Here is a 13820-nt window from a genome sequence, read left to right as displayed (position 1 = left end):
TGAAAAGGCGTGTTGACACGATTCCGCCTCATTCGCGAATTGGACGCAAACTGAGCGTCAAGAGTGAGTGATTTCAATGTTAAGTCAATGGAAAGGCGTGTTGACACGATTCCGCATCATTCTCAAATTGGACGTGAATTGAGCGTCAAGAGTGAGTGATTTCAATGTTAAGTCAATGGAAAGGCGTGTTGACACGATTCCGCCTCATTCTCGAATTGGACGTGAATTGAGCGTCAAGAGTGAGGGATTTCAATGTTAAGTCAATGGAAAGGCGTGTTGACACGATTCCGCCTCATTCTCGAATTGGACGCAAACTGAGCGTCAAGAGTGAGGGATTTCAATGTTAAGTCAATGGAAAGGCGTGTTGACACGATTCCGCCTCATTCTCGAATTGGACGTGAATTGAGCGTCAAGAGTGAGTGATTTCAATGTTAAGTCAATGAAAAGGCATGTTGACACGATTCCGCCTCATTCTCGAATTGGACGCGAATTGGACGCGAATTGAGCGTCAAGAGTGAGTGATTTCAATGTTAAGTCAATGGAAAGGCGTGTTGACACGATTCCGCCTCATTCTCGAATTGGACACGAATTGAGCGTCAAGAGTGAGTGATTTCAATGTTAAGTCAATGAAAAGGCGTGTTGACACGATTCCGCCTCATTCTCGAATTGGACGTGAATTGAGCGTCAAGAGTGAGTGATTTCAATGTTAAGTCAATGGAAAGGCGCGTTGACACGATTCCGCCTCATTCTCGAATTGGACGCGAATTGGACGCGAATTGAGCGTCAAGAGTGAGTGATTTCAATGTTAAGTCAATGGAAAGGCGTGTTGACACGATTCCGCCTCATTCTCGAATTGGACACGAATTGAGCGTCAAGAGTGAGTGATTTCAATGTTAAGTCAATGAAAAGGCGTATTGACACGATTCTGCCTCATTCTCGAATTGGACGCGAATTGAGCGTCAAGAGTGAGTGATTTCAATGTTAAGTCAATGGAAAGGCGCGTTGACACGATTCCGCCTCATTCTCGAATTGGACGCGAATTGGACGCGAATTGAGCGTCAAGAGTGAGTGATTTCAATGTTAAGTCAATGGAAAGGCGTGTTGACACGATTCCGCCTCATTCTCGAATTGGACACGAATTGAGCGTCAAGAGTGAGTGATTTCAATGTTAAGTCAATGGAAAGGCGTGTTGACACGATTCTGCCTCATTCTCGAATTGGACGCGAATTGAGCGTCAAGAGTGAGTGATTTCAATGTTAAGTCAATGGAAAGGCGTGTTGACACGATTCCGCCTCATTCTCGAATTGGACGTGAATTGAGCGTCAAGAGTGAGTGATTTCAATGTTAAGTCAATGGAAAGGCGTGTTGACACGATTCCGCCTCATTCGCGAATTGGACGCAAACTGAGCGTCAAGAGTGAGGGATTTCAATGTTAAGTCAATGGAAAGGCGCGTTGACACGATTCCGCCTCATTCTCGAATTGGACGTGAATTGAGCGTCAAGAGTGAGTGATTTCAATGTTAAGTCAATGAAAAGGCGTGTTGACACGATTCCGCCTCATTCGCGAATTGGACGCAAACTGAGCGTCAAGAGTGAGTGATTTCAATGTTAAGTCAATGGAAAGGCGTGTTGACACGATTCCGCATCATTCTCAAATTGGACGTGAATTGAGCGTCAAGAGTGAGTGATTTCAATGTTAAGTCAATGGAAAGGCGTGTTGACACGATTCCGCCTCATTCTCGAATTGGACGTGAATTGAGCGTCAAGAGTGAGGGATTTCAATGTTAAGTCAATGGAAAGGCGTGTTGACACGATTCCGCCTCATTCTCGAATTGGACGCAAACTGAGCGTCAAGAGTGAGGGATTTCAATGTTAAGTCAATGGAAAGGCGTGTTGACACGATTCCGCCTCATTCTCGAATTGGACGTGAATTGAGCGTCAAGAGTGAGTGATTTCAATGTTAAGTCAATGAAAAGGCATGTTGACACGATTCCGCCTCATTCTCGAATTGGACGCGAATTGGACGCGAATTGAGCGTCAAGAGTGAGTGATTTCAATGTTAAGTCAATGGAAAGGCGTGTTGACACGATTCCGCCTCATTCTCGAATTGGACACGAATTGAGCGTCAAGAGTGAGTGATTTCAATGTTAAGTCAATGAAAAGGCGTGTTGACACGATTCCGCCTCATTCTCGAATTGGACGTGAATTGAGCGTCAAGAGTGAGTGATTTCAATGTTAAGTCAATGGAAAGGCGCGTTGACACGATTCCGCCTCATTCTCGAATTGGACGCGAATTGGACGCGAATTGAGCGTCAAGAGTGAGTGATTTCAATGTTAAGTCAATGGAAAGGCGTGTTGACACGATTCCGCCTCATTCTCGAATTGGACACGAATTGAGCGTCAAGAGTGAGTGATTTCAATGTTAAGTCAATGAAAAGGCGTATTGACACGATTCCGCCTCATTCGCGAATTGGACGTGAATTGAGCGTCAAGAGTGAGGGATTTCAATGTTAAGTCAATGGAAAGGCATGTTGACACGATTCCGCCTCATTCTCGAATTGGACACGAATTGAGCGTCAAGAGTGAGTGATTTCAATGTTAAGTCAATGAAAAGGCGTATTGACACGATTCCGCCTCATTCGCGAATTGGACACGAATTGAGCGTCAAGAGTGAGTGATTTCAATGTTAAGTCAATGGAAAGGCGTGTTGACACGATTCCGCCTCATTCGCGAATTGGACGCGAATTGAGCGTCAAGAGTGAGTGATTTCAATGTTAAGTCAATGGAAAGGCGTGTTGACACGATTCCGCCTCATTCTCGAATTGGACACGAATTGAGCGTCAAGAGTGAGTGATTTCAATGTTAAGTCAATGGAAAGGCGTGTTGACACGATTCCGCCTCATTCTCGAATTGGACGTGAATTGAGCGTCAAGAGTGAGTGATTTCAATGTTAAGTCAATGGAAAGGCGTGTTGACACGATTCCGCCTCATTCGCGAATTGGACGCAAAGTGAGCGTCAAGAGTGAGGGATTTCAATGTTAAGTCAATGGAAAGGCGCGTTGACACGATTCCGCCTCATTCTCGAATTGGAGGCGAATTGGACGCGAATTGAGCGTCAAGAGTGAGTGATTTCAATGTTAAGTCAATGGAAAGGCGTGTTGACACGATTCCGCCTCATTCTCGAATTGGACATGAATTGAGCGTCAAGAGTGAGTGATTTCAATGTTAAGTCAATGAAAAGGCGTGTTGACACGATTCCGCCTCATTCTCGAATTGGACGTGAATTGAGCGTCAAGAGTGAGGGATTTCAATGTTAAGTCAATGGAAAGGCGTGTTGACACGATTCCGCCTCATTCTCGAATTGGACACGAATTGAGCGTCAAGAGTGAGTGATTTCAATGTTAAGTCAATGAAAAGGCGTATTGACACGATTCCGCCTCATTCGCGAATTGGACACGAATTGAGCGTCAAGAGTGAGTGATTTCAATGTTAAGTCAATGGAAAGGCGTATTGACACGATTCCGCCTCATTCTCGAATTGGACACGAATTGAGCGTCAAGAGTGATTGATTTCAATGTTAAGTCAATGGAAAGGCATGTTGACACGATTCTGCCTCATTCTCGAATTGGACGTGAATTGAGCGTCAAGAGTGAGTGATTTCAATGTTAAGTCAATGGAAAGGCGTGTTGACACGATTCCGCCTCATTCTCGAATTGGACACGAATTGAGCGTCAAGAGTGAGTGATTTCAATGTTAAGTCAATGAAAAGGCGTATTGACACGATTCCGCCTCATTCGCGAATTGGACACGAATTGAGCGTCAAGAGTGAGTGATTTCAATGTTAAGTCAATGAAAAGGCGTATTGACACGATTCCGCCTCATTCGCGAATTGGACGTGAATTGAGCGTCAAGAGTGAGGGATTTCAATGTTAAGTCAATGGAAAGGCATGTTGACACGATTCCGCCTCATTCTCGAATTGGACACGAATTGAGCGTCAAGAGTGAGTGATTTCAATGTTAAGTCAATGAAAAGGCGTATTGACACGATTCCGCCTCATTCGCGAATTGGACACGAATTGAGCGTCAAGAGTGAGTGATTTCAATGTTAAGTCAATGGAAAGGCGTGTTGACACGATTCCGCCTCATTCGCGAATTGGACGCAAACTGAGCGTCAAGAGTGAGGGATTTCAATGTTAAGTCAATGGAAAGGCGTGTTGACACGATTCCGCCTCATTCTCGAATTGGACACGAATTGAGCGTCAAGAGTGAGTGATTTCAATGTTAAGTCAATGGAAAGGCGTGTTGACACGATTCCGCCTCATTCGCGAATTGGACGCAAACTGAGCGTCAAGAGTGAGGGATTTCAATGTTAAGTCAATGGAAAGGCGTGTTGACACGATTCCGCCTCATTCTCGAATTGGACGCGAATTGAGCGTCAAGAGTGAGTGATTTCAATGTTAAGTCAATGGAAAGGCGTGTTGACACGATTCCGCCTCATTCTCGAATTGGACACGAATTTAGCGTCAAGAGTGAGTGATTTCAATGTTAAGTGAATGGAAAGGCGCGTTGACACGATTCCGGCTCATTCTCGAATTGGACACGAATTGAGCGTCAAGAGTGAGGGTTTTCAATGTTAAGTCAATGGAAAGGCGTGTTGACATGATTCCGCCTCATTCTCGAATTGGACGCGAATTGAGCGTCAAGAGTGAGTGATTTCAATGTTAAGTCAATGGAAAGGCGTGTTGACACGATTCCGCCTCATTCTCGAATTGGACACGAATTGAGCGTCAAGAGTGATTGATTTCAATGTTAAGTCAATGGAAAGGCGTGTTGACACGATTCTGCCTCATTCGCAAATTGGACACGAATTGAGCGTCAAGAGTGATTGATTTCAATGTTAAGTCAATGGAAAGGCGTGTTGACACGATTCCGCCTCATTCTCGAATTGGACACGAATTGAGCGTCAAGAGTGATTGATTTCAATGTTAAGTCAATGGAAAGGCGTGTTGACATGATTCCGCCTCATTCGCGAATTGGACGCGAATTGAGCGTCAAGAGTGAGTGATTTCAATGTTAAGTCAATGGAAAGGCGTGTTGACACGATTCCGCCTCATTCTCGAATTGGACGCGAATTGAGCGTCAAGAGTGAGTGATTTCAATGTTAAGTCAATGGAAAGGCGTATTGACACGATTCCGCCTCATTCTCGAATTGGACACGAATTGAGCGTCAAGAGTGAGTGATTTCAATGTTAAGTCAATGGAAAGGCGCGTTGACACGATTCCGCCTCATTCTCGAATTGGACACGAATTGAGCGTCAAGAGTGAGTGATTTCAATGTTAAGTCAATGGAAAGGCGTGTTGACACGATTCTGCCTCATTCGCGAATTGGACACGAATTGAGCGTCAAGAGTGAGGGATTTCAATGTTAAGTCAATGGAAAGGCGTGTTGACACGATTCCGCCTCATTCTCGAATTGGACACGAATTGAGCGTCAAGAGTGAGGGATTTCAATGTTAAGTCAATGGAAAGGCGTATTGACACGATTCCGCCTCATTCTCGAATTGGACACGAATTGAGCGTCAAGAGTGAGTGATTTCAATGTTAAGTCAATGGAAAGGCGTGTTGACACGATTCCGCCTCATTCTCGGATTGGACGTGAATTGAGCGTCAAGAGTGATTGATTTCAATGTTAAGTCAATGAAAAGGCGTGTTGACACGATTCCGCCTCATTCGCGAATTGGACGTGAATTGAGCGTCAAGAGTGAGTGATTTCAATGTTAAGTCAATGAAAAGGCGTATTGACACGATTCCGCCTCATTCTCGAATTGGACGTGAATTGAGCATCAAGAGTGATTGATTTCAATGTTAAGTCAATGAAAAGGCGTGTTGACACGATTCCGCCTCATTCGCGAATTGGACGTGAATTGAGCGTCAAGAGTGAGTGATTTCAATGTGAAGTCAATGGAAAGGCGCGTTGACATGATTCCGCCTCATTCTCGAATTGGACGCGAATTGAGCGTCAAGAGTGAGTGATTTCAATGTTAAGTCAATGGAAAGGCACGTTGACATGATTCCGCCTCATTCTCGAATTGGACGTGAATTGAGCGTCAAGAGTGAGTGATTTCAATGTGAAGTCAATGGAAAGGCGCGTTGACATGATTCCGCCTCATTCTCGAATTGGACGTGAATTGAGCGTCAAGAGTGAGGGATTTCAATGTTAAGTCAATGGAAAGGCGTGTTGACACGATTCCGCCTCATTCTCGAATTGGACGTGAATTGAGCGTCAAGAGTGAGTGATTTCAATGTGAAGTCAATGGAAAGGCGTGTTGACACGATTCCGCCTCATTTTTGAATTGGACGTGAATTGAGCGTCAAGAGTGATTGATTTCAATGTTAAGTCAATGGAAAGGCGTGTTGACACGATTCCGCCTCATTCGCGAATTGGACGTGAATTGAGCGTCAAGAGTGAGTGATTTCAATGTTAAGTCAATGGAAAGGCGTGTTGACACGATTCCGCCTCATTCTCGAATTGGACGTGAATTGAGCGTCAAGAGTGATTGATTTCAATGTTAAGTCAATGAAAAGGCGTGTTGACACGATTCCGCCTCATTCGCGAATTGGACGTGAATTGAGCGTCAAGAGTGAGTGATTTCAATGTTAAGTCAATGAAAAGGCGTATTGACACGATTCCGCCTCATTCGCGAATTGGACGTGTATTGAGCGTCAAGAGTGAGTGATTTCAATGTGAAGTCAATGGAAAGGCATGTTGACATGATTCCGCCTCATTCTCGAATTGGACGCGAATTGAGCGTCAAGAGTGAGGGATTTCAATGTTAAGTCAATGGAAAGGCGTGTTGACACGATTCCGCCTCATTCTCGAATTGGACACGAATTGAGCGTCAAGAGTGAGTGATTTCAATGTTAAGTCAATGGAAAGGCGTGTTGACACGATTCCGCCTCATTCTCGAATTGGACGTGAATTGAGCGTCAAGAGTGAGTGATTTCAATGTGAAGTCAATGGAAAGGCGTGTTGACATGATTCCGCCTCATTCGCGAATTGGACGTGAATTGAGCGTCAAGAGTGAGTGATTTCAATGTTAAGTCAATGGAAAGGCGCGTTGACACGATTATGCCTCATTCTCGAATTGGACGCGAATTGAGCGTCAAGAGTGAGTGATTTCAATGTTAAGTCAATGGAAAGGCGTGTTGACACGATTCCGCCTCATTCTCGAATTGGACACGAATTGAGCGTCAAGAGTGAGTGATTTCAATGTTAAGTCAATGGAAAGGCGTGTTGACACGATTCCGCCTCATTCGCGAATTGGACGCGAATTGAGCGTCAAGAGTGAGTGATTTCAATGTTAAGTCAATGGAAAGGCGTGTTGACACGATTCCGCCTCATTCGCGAATTGGACACGAATTGAGCGTCAAGAGTGAGGGATTTCAATGTTAAGTCAATGGAAAGGCGTGTTGACACGATTCCGCCTCATTTTTGAATTGGACGTGAATTGGACGTGAATTGAGCGTCAAGAGTGAGTAATTTCAATGTTAAGTCAATGGAAAGGCGCGTTGACACGATTCCGCCTCATTCGCGAATTGGACACGAATTGAGCGTCTTGCGCGATACGTGTGTTACGCGCGAGTGGTGCTTTTTGTGCATTCACGCGTTTGAAGCAAATTCGAGTCTGACGCCCAAGTTGAAAAATTTGAACTTTGGCGTCAATTCGCACCGCGTTAACCAATCAGGAGCCTGCTTGCTTCTGTCACGTGGTAAAGTGACGCGATGATAAACCCTGCATAATTTAAAAATACTACTATTGAGTCAAAAAATGTAGTTTTAAGACTTTTGAGAATTTATTTAATCAAACTATAATGCTGCGTTCACACCAAACTTGGGCGTCAGACGCACATTTGCTTCAAACGCGTGAATGCACAAAAAGCACCATTCGCCCGTATCGCGCAAGACACTGAATTTGCGTCAAATTCGCGAATGAGGCGGAATCGCATCCATCAGGCAGCGTGAAACGCGTCTATCGCGCCGCAGGACCTCCAGACACACGTCTACGCGCCTTTCCATTGACTTAACATTGAAATCACTCACTCCAGACGCTCTATTCGCGTTTAATTAAATAAACGTGTACAATTATATACAAACAGTTCTAAAGCAGGATAAAACCTTGTATGTGGTTCATTCACTTCATGTTTTTAGTGATTAAAGCTTAAACAAGAATCATCTCTAGTTTTCATTCTTGCTGTTACTTTTACTTTTTTAATACTCAAGAACAATTTCAATGTGGTACTTTTTTCCTTTTATGATTCTGGCCAGATACTTTTACTTTTAATACAGATACAGTACTTGGACTTTCACTTGAGTAACATTTTTGAGTACTTTTTACACCTCTGAAAATATTTAGAGGCAAATGAATAAACTTGAATTGAACATTTTGAACTGAAATAGGCCTATGTAATAATTAACAAACAAAAAATATTAACAAAGCCTTTTTCTTCAGATTAGGCCTAAAATGAATAGTAATGAATGTGTGCATATTGTAAATTAATATAATTCCATGTGTAGCTCTCAGTAAATAAAAAAGCTCAGCTTTTTTCAGCCTGTAGCTATTGGGCATAATATTAGTAATGAATGTGTGCATATTGTAAATTATTTTAATAAATTTAGTTACCTTTCCTGGTAGCCTTCAGTAAATTAACATGCATTATGAAAATGATTAAAAAACATAAATAGCCGTTAAACATATGTTTAGTCTTCACTTTAATCTGCCACTGACATGGTTTTCAAGCTATTGTTATCTATTTGTTATCTCATTTTTTGGCGTTCAGAACATCTTAAAATGCACATATGTAGATCATAGAAATCAAAATGTTCTCGGTGGAGCTCCTGAACCCCCCTTACCTCACATTCGGGATCTCAGAGATTATAAACCTGCTTACATTGTTATGATTAAGGGATGTACAGTATGGTCATGCAGAATAAGGCATTAATATTTGCTTTATAAGTAATAATAAACAGCCAATATCCTAATATGCATACTAATAAGCTACTAGTTAATAGTGAGAATTGGACCCTAAACTAAAGTCTTACCATTTTTTTTTCATACCCTCACTGAGGCTGAGCTGCCCTACAATGAACATCCTAGAATCGGCCCTGCTCAGGAGCACATGTCAAACCCTTCACATATAAACCAGTCTACAGGCTTTCATAGACCAGCGTTTGTCCCGTCTTTAGACTAGCAAAAGTGGATTCAGACGCGCCCGAAGAGCTCAGTAAAGTAGGGCCCTTAAAGGATTAGTTCACTTTTAATTAAACTTTTGCTGATAATTTCCTCACCCCATGTCATCCAAGATGTCCATGTCTTTCTTTCTGCAGTCGAAAAGAAATTAAGGTTTTGGATGAAAACAGTCCAGGGTTTTTCTCCATATAATGGACTTCAATGGGCTCCAAACGGTTCAAGGTCCAAATGACAGTTTCAGTGCAGCTTTAAACGACCCCAGATGATGAATAAGGGTCTGATCTAGCCAAACCATCAGTTTCTGAGAGAAACCCAGCAGTATTTATGCTGTTATTTTACCTCTTATCAGACGAACGTGATCATCTCTGAGCTCCGCCATAACTTCCGCCTAGTGAGGTCAAATACGAGCGTGGTCATAGATGTATACGTAGATGCCTCATTAGCGACTGCACGGATCAGTAGAATGAGGCATCTATGATCGATATATCTATGATCACGCTCGTATTTGACCTCACTCTCCGGAAGTTATGTCTGAGCTCAGAGATGATCACGCTCGTCTGATAAGAGGTAAAATAATATCATAAATACTGCTGGGTTTCTCTCAGAAACTGATGGTTTGTCTAGATCAGACCCTTATTCATCATCTGGGGTCGTTTAAAGCTGCACTGAAACTGTCATTTGGACCTTGAACCGTTTGGAGCCCATTGAAGTCCATTATATGGAGGAAACCCCTGGACTGTTTTCATCCAAAACCTTCATTTCTTTTCGACTGCAGAAATAAAGACATGGACATCTTGGATGACATGAGGGTGAGGAAATTATCAGCAAACGTTTATTTAAAAGTGAACTAATCCTTTAATGTGACACGTACAGTATTGGAGAGGTGTGTAAGATGACAGGGAATAACTCCTCACACTAACACTGATTCTCTCTGGGCTCTCACCTCATGTCTGTCCTTCAGGTAAAAGCATCTATGGAAACAAGTTTGCGGATGAGAACTTCAAGCTCAGACATCTGGGGCCCGGATGGGTCAGTATGGCGAACGCTGGGCCCGACACAAACGGCTCGCAGTTCTTCATCACGCTAGCCAGAGCGCCGTGGCTGGACGGAAAACACGTGGTCTTCGGCAAAGTCTTGGAGGGGATGGTGAGAATCCTGCAGAACATGCATTCAGGGGGGGACTGTGATCTCAGAATCCTGTCATAAACATTGTATTTACTGTATAATGTGGAATGGGGCAAATGTTGGATGAATAATTTAAAATGACTGCACATTTAATCATAAGTCAATATGGACTAGAGTGTGAATATTAAACCCTAGAACACTATTTGGATGTGGACGCTCCAGTGTAGGCAAATGTGGGCGGGGCCTGTGGTGCGATGTGTATAACTATTGGTCGATGTTTTGCTCTGGAGGCGGGCATATGCAAATGCACCTGTCTGTGTGACATCACAGATCCCGCAATCTCAAAACGAGCTGTTTTCGGAGCTTGATTAAATAAATGCTTCGTTTATAATGAGGATGTTTTAAGACCTTGTATATTAAAAGATCAAGGCAAATTTGATCATGAGCGCTTTAAATATATTAAATATGCACACATGAACAGAGTCACGACGAAAACAGCTCTTCAACACGCCAAAATAAAAGTTCAGTTAACGTGAAGAAATGTATTGCGATTGTGCAGTAGAGTGTGCTTCTAAAGCAACTAAAACTAGGAAAAATCACAACCCTAATAATCACAATCATAATTTTTTTTCCATGTTTTATTTTTAACATTACCAGTTTTACCAAAGGAATTGTTTAATTTTCACTTGATTACATTTTAAAAGATGAATTAAATTGTTAATTTGATAACCGTCAAAGATAATAATTTTGTATTACATTATAAATCCAGAAAAATGTAAACACACAACACTCCTATTATTGTTTTTTAAAAAATCTATAAATTATTAAGTTGTTAAAATGTTGAGAATTAAATGTATTATATATGCTTATTAATTATTAAAATGTAATTACTGTACCATTAAAATGGAATCCAGAAGGCTAAAATAAAATTAATATTTAATATTAGGACCCTATTATTGTTCAAATAAATCAATACATTAAGTTGTTAAAATTTTAATAATTAAATTGATTAGAAATCCAGAATAATTAAAACAAGAATTTGGGAAAAAAATAAAAAATTAAACACATTTCAAATTTTTGTTATACAATTTAACAACAATTTATTAAAGGTTTACGTTTCATGATTTCTATGAATTATGTTTTTTGATTATTCAAATTTAATTTAACCATTAAAAGAACAAAAATCGAATGGGGGGGGGGGGGGGGGGTGGAATCCAGAAAAATAAAAACAGAAAAAAAAATATTTTGAAAAAAAAAAAGAAGGAATATGGGAAAAAGTCACACAGATTCCATAGGGCCCAACACATACAAAGACACCGCCAATGATGTCAGTACAGTAGTAAGCCAATAGCAGAGCAGCGAGCGGATGACATCACTCATCTCTGTGTGTGTGTGTGTGTGTGTGTGTGTGTGTGTGTGTGTGTGTGTGTGTGTGTGTGTGTGTGTGTGTGTGTGTGTGTGTGTGTCTCAGTCTGTGGTTCACACCATTGAGCTCCAGGACACGAACGAGCGGAACCTGCCGTACACCGAGTGTGTGATCGTGAACAGCGGGAAGATCAAGGTGAAGGAGCCGCTGGTGGTGGAGGTGGAGGGATGGTGAAGCGCTCGCCATCTCACACACACTTCTGATCGCTCATAGGTGATGTGCTCTGATGTGAGTGTGTGTCCTCCTCACTGCGCAGCACTTTATATCACACACATCCTCACAGTGCCATAAGAGACACACAAACCTTTAGGAACACACATCACAGTCTGGGTTAGAATAAGCGGTTCTTAAAGGTGTACATTTGGTTCTTTTTGTTTCATTTCTATTTAGAAACGGAATCTACCTTATAAGATCCCAGCTGTTTCATGTCTTTATCAGTGTGTGTGTGTGTGTGTGTGTGTGTGTGTGTATGTGTGTATACTACTGTTTAAAAGTTTAGTAAGATCTTTAAAAAATAATAATTAATACAATTATTCATCAAGGACACATTAAATTGATCAAAAGTGACATTTATAATGTTACAAAAGATTCTATTTCTAATAAATGCTGTTCTTATGAACTTTATATTCATCAGAGAATCTGGAACTGGCCCAAATTATTACTTAAAAAAGTAAAAAAAAAAAAGTCAAAATTATGACAAAAACTAAATTATGACATACAAAGTCGAAATTATGACAAAGTCAACATTATTACAAAATGTTGAAATTAACATATAAATTGAAATGATGACTTAAGAAATCAAAATGATGACAAAACAAAATTGACATAAAGTTGAAATTTAAACCAAAATTATTACGTAATAAGACAAAATTATTAATTAAAAAGTCATAATTATGACTATCTAAATTATGACAAAAAGTTGAAATGATGACAAACTAAATTATGACATAAAAAGTCAAAATTTGACGTAAAATTATTACTTAAAATGTCAATTATTACAAAAAAGTTTTTTCCCAAAATAAATGTGCTTTTATTAATCAAGGACGCATTAAATGGATCAAAAGTGACAGTAAAGACATTTATAATGTTACAAAATATTCTATTTCTAATAGTTTTTACTGAAGCCAAAATTATAAAATAAAAAGTCTAAATACAAACAGAAATGGTGATGTATTAATTATTAAAAATTATGACAAAAATTTTAAATTAACATATCGTTAGCCTCATAGCATAATTGCCTAAGTCATTTGTTGGCCCAATTGAGATATCTGCCTAACTTTACTGTGAAAAAATACCTAAAAATGTTTTTTTTTCTTGTTTACCAAAAACATTGAAATATGACTTAGGCAATTATGCTATGAGGCTAACGATATTAAAAAAAAAATTCTGCTTTTATTCATCAAGGCTGCATGAAATTGATTAAAAGTGACAGTGAAGACATTTATAATGTTACAAAAGTTTATATTCTAGAAATATGAACACTGATAATAATCATAAATGTGTGTTGATCATATGAGTGATTAGTGAAGGGTCATGTGACTCTGAAGACTGGAGTAATGATGATAAATCACAGGAATAAATGACACTTTACTATATATTCACATAGAGAAATTATTCTAAACTCTAAACTGCACTGTAAAATCTTTAAAAAGGCATGCAGACTGATTTTATATTCCTGCATCAGTAGGAAGAGAATTATAATAATATAAAGGAAGTTGGGAGTGCCGAACCAAAGGGAACACTGATCTCCATAATGGCGAGTAGAAGACACTCTTTCAGACACACACACACGCACAGTTTGGATATCATATCAGTTATAACTTGTTAAACACACATGTTTTGTCTACAGTTCCTAAAGTCAACATGAAAACACATTATGATATATATCAGAATGAAACTAAATATTCAACAAGACACTCGTTTTCAATCAGAACCGGAACATGAATCAAGAACGAGTGTGTTTTGATTTCATGTTGACTTTATGACTGGTAATATGTTTCTGAAATCATCAGGAGATTGTG

At 40.4% G+C, this 13820-nt stretch overlaps 1 protein-coding gene across 1 annotated transcript in view; it reads left to right on the top strand.

Annotated features, from left to right (window-relative positions):
* ppic (peptidylprolyl isomerase C) overlaps window positions 1–12993 on the top strand; it is a 17746-nt gene extending 4753 nt beyond the window's left edge. Inside the window, exons 4-5 of the mRNA XM_079826407.1 lie at window positions 10210–10394; window positions 11845–12993. Coding sequence (XP_079682533.1) covers window positions 10210–10394; window positions 11845–11973 — 314 coding nt within the window. The 3' untranslated portion in view covers window positions 11974–12993. The remainder of the gene's footprint in view (window positions 1–10209; window positions 10395–11844) is intronic.
* Window positions 12994–13820: the final 827 nt, after the last annotated feature.

Source organism: Gobio gobio, assembly GCF_949357685.1.
Source record: "Gobio gobio genome assembly, chromosome: 10".
NCBI classification, from domain to species: Eukaryota; Metazoa; Chordata; class Actinopteri; order Cypriniformes; family Gobionidae; genus Gobio; species Gobio gobio.
This window is presented reverse-complemented; position numbering and strand designations above follow the sequence as displayed.